The following is a 7,455-nucleotide window of genomic DNA, read 5'->3' on the forward strand; positions in this document are numbered from 1 at the left end:
ATCTTTATTATTTATGTTATCCTTTCTATGGCGATGTTTATTTTTTGTTAATTTATCGTATTTATGTTACGTAATGAACCTTACCCGACCTGAACCGTTGAAGCTTAAACTGACCCAAACCTTTGAATCGACCTGAACATTTTTATGCCCGGTCGTACATAATCAGAGCATTTAAAAACAGTGAACCCATAAAAAAATCATGGATCCGCTACCGGTTATAATGCTACATGTCAAAAACTATTGATTCTTCTTACTATTCCTAAGAAACTCTTTATTGTTATTTGAATCTTTTTCTCATACGTAATATATAATTTTTCAATTTTAATTTTTACGCATATCTAAAGCGTATATTAATTAATTAATAAATTATAAACGGGCTTGGGCTTTAGAAATAAAACTTGAAACGAGTCAAGCTCGAGCTCTAGTAAGTTAAACGAGTCATAGTCAAGTTTAGGCAAATTTGGGCTTAGCTTGGCTTGTTTAAACCCCTGATAATACCAATTAATTAGACGATGAAAGTGACCGGACACAATGACTTGGGGCCACTTTATGAAGCTAACCATTTGGAAGTGGTCGACTCAAGCCACTTTCTTGAGCTAACTAGTCTCAAGCTTTATGTTTACAAGTTACAACAACCATAAAAAGACTAAAAACCATATAATTACTTGCTTAGTAGCAAAATTAACACAATCTAAGCAACACCCACATTGACTATCTAAAAACAAGAATGATGGTGTTGAAAAGTACTACAAATATGTTCATCTTATTACCAATCTACACAAAATAAACTTATAAACGTCAAAGTAGACGGTCAAGGGGCGGTTTGTAAGTTTATGTTAGGGACCTCTTCTTTGAATGAATTACTTATCGGATTTGGCCCTGAGTGTGCCTCATGCAACTCCAACCTCTTGCCACTATTATTATTCTCCATGAACAACTAAGATACATGGAAACAATTAGCATCAAGAACCAAGAAAATGATCAAAAACACGAAGGTTACAATAACGGTTTTACCTTATCGTTCAGCTTTGTGGCACTGAATTTGCCAACTTCTTTATCTGGTAACAAACCAACACAAATAAGTTAAGTAACATAAAAAAAATACATTATTGATTAAACACATGAAAACAAGATTAAAGATTTGAGTTTTAAACGTCGAGATTTGATATGGGCAACGATGAATGTATAGATAAATGAGTTAGGAGAAGCATGAGAAGAAATATAAAACATAAAGCCATTTTTATGTTTCTTGAAGAAATATGTTGAGTAACTTTGTGTTTGTTTGAGAGAGAATTGTGTATGCTAGTGAAAGTAATATAGTACACTACTAATGGTCTTTAAAGGGGACATATGATAAAGTTAAAGAGAGAAAAAATGGTTAAATGGAGTCTACTTTTTATCAATTTTTTGTTGTTTTATTCATTTGAAAGAATTTGAGACATTGTGTAGGCCCATGTGCATGTTAATTGGGTGCAAGATAAGCCATAAATACGATTAGTTGATATCTTTCATAGTAACACTCTTTGATTAATAATTAATTTCGGTAATTTACAGCAAATGTCGGTGTCATGCCGTGATGATAAGTCGTATGAAACTGACGCAATGTTAAACGTCTGACTCCCTCTAGCAAAGGTCTGATAGTTGAATCTAAATTTCGTTGTTTTCTGCCTTTAACCCCTTGAAGATCACTTGTCTAACAAAAGACGAGTTTTATCTGGTCTACGTTGTTGGATTATTTACGCGCAAATAATACAAATTAAACATATATGAATTTCATTAACCTCACTTAAGGTCATAATAGGTGTGTATTCTAGATATATTTTGGATATAGAAAAAGGCCATTTAGATAAAGTTTTGAAACTCTTTAAAAGGATTTATGCTATTGGAGATCACATAAATAAACTTAAATTACATATATATATATATACTTTTTATACCTTTTTTATGTGAGAGAGAATTGTAGTTTAATTAACTTTATATTCTTTAAATAGACTAAAGAAGATCCAAGAGGCAAGCTTGGAATGGCTCCCTTCACTTGCACACAAACGCCTTGTTCTTGAGTTTTTTAACCAAGGAAAATAAAGGAAAGGAGAGCGAAGGATAAGAAAGGAAAGGGAAGAGAAGGAATTTTTTTTAATTAGGTGTGTTCTTGAGTTTGAATGAAATTAGATGGAAGGAAAAGATAACTATGTTAAAAAATAGTTATCCTTAGTAATCATCCCAAAATTGGGAGGATAACTTATTGGAAAAATACATTAATTTAATCCCTCCTAACTCCTCATACTCATTTCCTTTCCATCATAAAAAAAACTCAAGAACACCTATTTTTTTACTATCCTTAGTTTTCCTCTCATTTCCCTCCTTTAAAAAAACTCAAGAACAGGGCGAAAGAGATGCTTCAAATCATCAACATAAATCATATTGAATACGAAATTAATATAAAAAATAAAATACCAAAAATTATTAACAAGAAACATGCATGTGCTCACCTGCAATTCTCTGGCATTCAACTTTAAGTTATCCTTCAATAAAAGCAACATCATAAGGAGCAGTAAATGTATCCCCTTCGCTTGAAGAGTTTTTGTGGGTTGATGCAGAAACTCGAACACGACATGAATTTTGCAAGTTGACACAAATACGATATGCTTATCTAGAATTTTATTTTATCTTTTACATGTTAAATATCTAGAATTACAAATGTATATAAAATTATTACGTTTAAACTATATATCTAATAATCTAGGTTATGACAAAAAGCAGTTCTGTTTTTTCTATATAACCCGACCAGCCAGCTAGGTAAAGGTTGACTCATACACGGCCAACAAAAAAGATGTGCTTGAGGGTTCCAGTCGAAACTAACATGAATTCTAATAACCCCAAACCCACGAATTTTGTATAGTGTGTTAGAAATTTACACAATGTAAATTCCATAGTAGGATTTAATTTGGGTTTTTAGGAAAGGTGAACAAATTACCCAAATATAATTTTTTTATTATTATTAAAAACCATACTTAAGTAATATTATTGTATTGTGACAAGTTCAAGACTCAATCTTGTTAACAAAAGTTTTAGGGGTAAATTTTCATGCGCAAATTCAAAATACTTATCACTTTTTGGACCCAAACATTTTAATTAGAAACATAAACTAAATATCAATCTATAACCAATTCAAACTAAAACCATACATAAAACCAAAAAACCAAAAAACTAAATTTTCAGTTTTTATATTGTTTGACAAGTGTTTTTTAAGTTTTTTTTACTATTGTTTTTCATGATCCGCCAAAATCAAGTGAGAGATGGGCTGGGCTGGGCTGGCCCAATATAATAACACATAAACATCTTGACAATTGTTGACATGTGTATTGATAAAAAAAAGTTGTTATCTATGTGTAATGAGCGCAACTAGGAATCTAATGACTACGACCTCAAGAAAAATGTTATTGGTCTTAAATGAAATGATCAACCAGATGTTTAGTAAACTTTACGGACGAAAAATATTATTTATTAAGCAAACAAGCATATGATTAAACAAACACAAACCAAATGTGGATACATCTCTTTTTTCATTTATGTTGGTTTATTAAGGGGGTGTTTGGATGAGCTTTTAGATTTGCTTTTCATGTCCGACAAGCCAACAAAAACAAAAATAATTCCTTTTCATTCTATTTCTGGACTTATGTGTTGTATTTAACATCAAATGAACATATTCTCACTTTGCAAATAAAATATTAAAACCATTAAAACCGAAATTATTGTATAACAAACAACAATGCTAACAACAAAGAAACCAAAAGCTACCTAATCAACTATGAAAACTAAAATAACAAACTATCATCAAAACCATTATCTAAAATACTTTAAAGAAAAAAACTCTATTCTTAACTATCAAATCTTGTCACTCATTCCTTGCTACAATCTTGTACTTCCCAGTTGCTTGTTGCTGCAAACAAACAAATCAAAACACATTAATAAATAATCATTTCATTAATAATAATAATAATAATAATAATCTCAATTTCATTACCTTCATCCACAAATCAGTATGACTTCTACAAAATCCAGCAACAATAGCCCCCTTATTCCTCCCTTCCTTATACTCAAAACACAAATCTTCACTCAACCCACAACTCACGTGAAACCTCAACCCACACTTCTCCTCCGAACAATCGATAACGCACCCACTCGACTTCCTACAAACATAACACTTCCCACCCCATCTCCTCTCAACAACTTTCGAACAATCAATCCCTTCCCTCCCCTCCGGATCACTAAAAAACACCTCTGGTATAAACAACACGCACACAATATGCGCCCAACGACCATCTACCGTCGGTTTCAACGCCCCAGTCTTAACCGGACACATACAACAAGTCAAGGATGAAATTCTTGTTTTCTCACTAGTCTCACATTTAGCACAAAACCAATCACCATCAGGCACATTGGTCACAAGTGGATTACCATAACATGTGGTGTGCACCATTAAGTCACACCCATCACATAACACAATTGGGTCTTGTGGGTCCCCATCTGTGCTTTGACACACACAACACAAAATCCCATCTTCATCTTCCCACTCATTTTCTTGATCAAAATCTTTATCAAGAACATGTTTTTTATCATTTTCTTGATCTGATTTTGGGTCATACTCAAGATTCAGATCAAATGATGAAAAGGGTTTGTTTAGAATGGCATTTGGGTGGAGGGCACATATTCTTTTTTTGGCGGGTAAGCAGACGGTGGCCGTGGCGGCCGAAACAGGGGTTTCAAGATTTTTCCCAATTGGGGGTGAATCTAATGTCTGTTTTCTTTTTTTTGCCGGCAAGATTGAAGAATGTGGAGAATTGGAAGTGGATTTTGGTTGGTTAATAAGATGGTATCGTTTGTGAGGAGGTAAGCTGTGAAATTGGTTCGCCATTGTTGCAGGTTTGAAGGTTTGAGGTTTGTGTGTGATTTGGGTTTTTTTAAATAAGGGGTTGGAAATGAAATAAAACCCGGGAAGAAGAAATTAGTGATTTAATTTGAAATTTGAGTAATTGTGAAAATTGTGAAATTTAAAGTTTTTGAAGTGAAAGTGCAGTTGGTTCCCACCAAATATTTAAACTGGCGGTAATGGGATCCACTTAAAAAGTTAAAATACAAAATTAATGTTAAATAAAAATTTAGTTTTAAAGTATTTTAATTTTAGTATTTACGTATTTAAATGATGAATGCTACAATTTATAATGGAATTGCTATTTTGGTCCTTTGTTTTATATAGTATCTCATTTGACCCAAAATAATTTTTATTTTCGAACAAACCTCTAATGTTTAATTTTTTAAGTGGTTTTGACCTCTGATTTTATATATGAGAACTAGGGCTGTCAGTTTTACCCGAAACCCGACCCGAGAAAATCCGAACCCGAACCAAAAAACTCAAACCCGAGAAAAGACTAACCCGAACCCGAACCGAAGTAATTCGGGTTGGTTATCGAGTTTGATTTATAAGTTTCGGGTCAACCCGAATAACCCAAATAAACTTTTGGTTTTGAAATTAAATATATTTTTAGGTATGATATGCTAAGTCTTAGTCACTAACGTTACCAGAATCTGGTCCTAATCGATTGTTGTCATTACAACTATTATAGATCGATTGTTTATTGTTATATATGTTTTCCGTTTATTACTAATAGCAACCGTAATCGGGAACTACCAAATAACGTTCGATTGAAAACGATTATGGTTTGAGTTAGTACTCTTCTTTTGGATTGTTTTATCAAGTTATGTTGGTTTGTTATTTGATTATTTGTTTACGACCAAAGAATAATATGTTATTTTAATTTTAGCATTGTAGTTTTTTAAATTTGTATGTTTTTTGTTTTGTTTTCTAGGATACTCGAAACCCGAATTACCCGAACCCGAAAAACCCGTAATAGATTCGGGTTAGGTTTCGGGTCAAGATTTAAAACTTTGAAACCCGAAGAACCCGACCCAAAAAACCTGAAACCCGAAAAACGAACCCGAAGAACACCCCTAGATAGAACCCACCTTCTTTTGATAAAAGCTACTAGTTTGAAAAAAATCAACAAAACACACTTCGTTGTTGGTATTTATTTCTAATCTATTTAACATGGGTGAGTAAATCGCAAACCATAATCGATAACCGGACCGTTAACTAAAAGTAACCGAAATTAATCAAAACTGAATAAAATCGACGATTATGATCAACTGAATCTAGTTAACCAACCATTCGGTTAGGGTTACGACAAACGTGTTTTCCTTAAACCAATTTAAACCGAGATTGAACCGAATATTATATGTTTGTGTTTATTCAATTTTTATACCACTATTTCCATTTTTTATACTTCATTTCTAGCTTCAAACATCTAGTACATGCTACAACTACCAAGTGTGGAACCGCATATTTCAGCTTCGAAACATCATAATTAAGCTCGAAACACAATAACGGAACCATTTTCAACCAGAACAAAGGGAAAAACACAATGGACGATTAACCGAACGTAAGCAAAACTGACCCATGGTTAACCAATCATTCGGTTATGGTTCTGGTGAAGCAATCTTCCATAACCAAAACTTGGTTATGATTATGATTAACTCTCATAAGTCTTAACCGAACCAAACTGACTTTTACTCACCCCTACTATTTAACATAGAGAAAACAATATTGTAGCAACCGAGATATTAAGTTATATAGCTATTATCATAAATATAAAATTATAATCAACATGATGTCTAAGTTCCTTTCAACACCTAGCAATATTGTTCTAAAATGTTTTTTTTCAAAGTCAAGTTTGACTGCGGTTTAAAAATCTACCACAATAAAAGAACAGACAGGTGGAAGGAAAGGTAATTAAACCACCGCATAAAAACACCACGTGTATGTAAATGAGGTAACCACTTATCATACATTACTAGGTTACTAACTCGTGTACTACATAGGTGGAAAATAGGAAATCCGTCATGTAAAGAAATTTGATTATATATTTGAATATTATATTATTCGTCTAATTATAAAAACAAATAATTTTAACCAACAATATCGACCGTTCTTGAAAGTAAGTTCATTGAACTTGTCTAAAATCGAAGGATACACAAAGTCTATTAAATCATATAATGAATATAATGAATTGTTAATTAGAAGATAATCGAGAATTTGTACATTCATTTGTCGTCATTTGGACCCCCACCCCCAACATTCCCTTCACCTATATCCAATAATTAATTCACAAATTATTTTATCTCTTCAACGTGTAAGGATTGGCATCCAACTATGAGCCTCGTGTTTTTTTTTTGATAATTTAAGTACCTTTCACTTTGACAAGATATAGGAAGAACTTATTGAAGTATAATTTAAAATAAACATGAACAAAAATCTATACAATCTAACTATTTATTTAACAAAAGTATCATAAATTTAATATTTACAACTCCCTAAATACTTCCTTTTATACAAGGTTT

At 32.3% G+C, this 7,455-nt stretch overlaps 1 protein-coding gene and 1 long non-coding RNA gene across 2 annotated transcripts; both read right to left on the reverse strand.

Annotated features, from left to right (window-relative positions):
• Nucleotides 1–424: 424 nt before the first annotated feature.
• LOC143543432 (uncharacterized) lies at nucleotides 425–1,590 on the reverse strand. The gene is made up of 3 exons (XR_013137070.1): nucleotides 1,015–1,590; nucleotides 588–937; nucleotides 425–555 (listed from the first exon to the last, which is right to left on the reverse strand). It is a non-coding gene; the product is annotated as an uncharacterized LOC143543432 (long non-coding RNA).
• Nucleotides 1,591–3,803: 2,213 nt separating this feature from the next.
• LOC143543434 (nuA3 HAT complex component NTO1-like) lies at nucleotides 3,804–5,120 on the reverse strand. Its single transcript, XM_077035756.1, has 2 exons — nucleotides 4,025–5,120; nucleotides 3,804–3,940 (listed from the first exon to the last, which is right to left on the reverse strand). Exons 1-2 carry the CDS (start codon nucleotides 4,913–4,915, stop codon nucleotides 3,896–3,898), a joined length of 936 nt encoding a protein of 311 aa, XP_076891871.1. The 5' UTR covers nucleotides 4,916–5,120; the 3' UTR covers nucleotides 3,804–3,895.
• Between the last annotated feature and the right edge of the window lie 2,335 nt (nucleotides 5,121–7,455).

This window comes from Bidens hawaiensis, unplaced genomic scaffold (assembly GCF_021521415.1).
Source record: "Bidens hawaiensis isolate Kalapana, Puna unplaced genomic scaffold, B.hawaiensis_p1.1 tig00013121_1, whole genome shotgun sequence".
NCBI lineage: Eukaryota > Viridiplantae > Streptophyta > Magnoliopsida > Asterales > Asteraceae > Bidens > Bidens hawaiensis.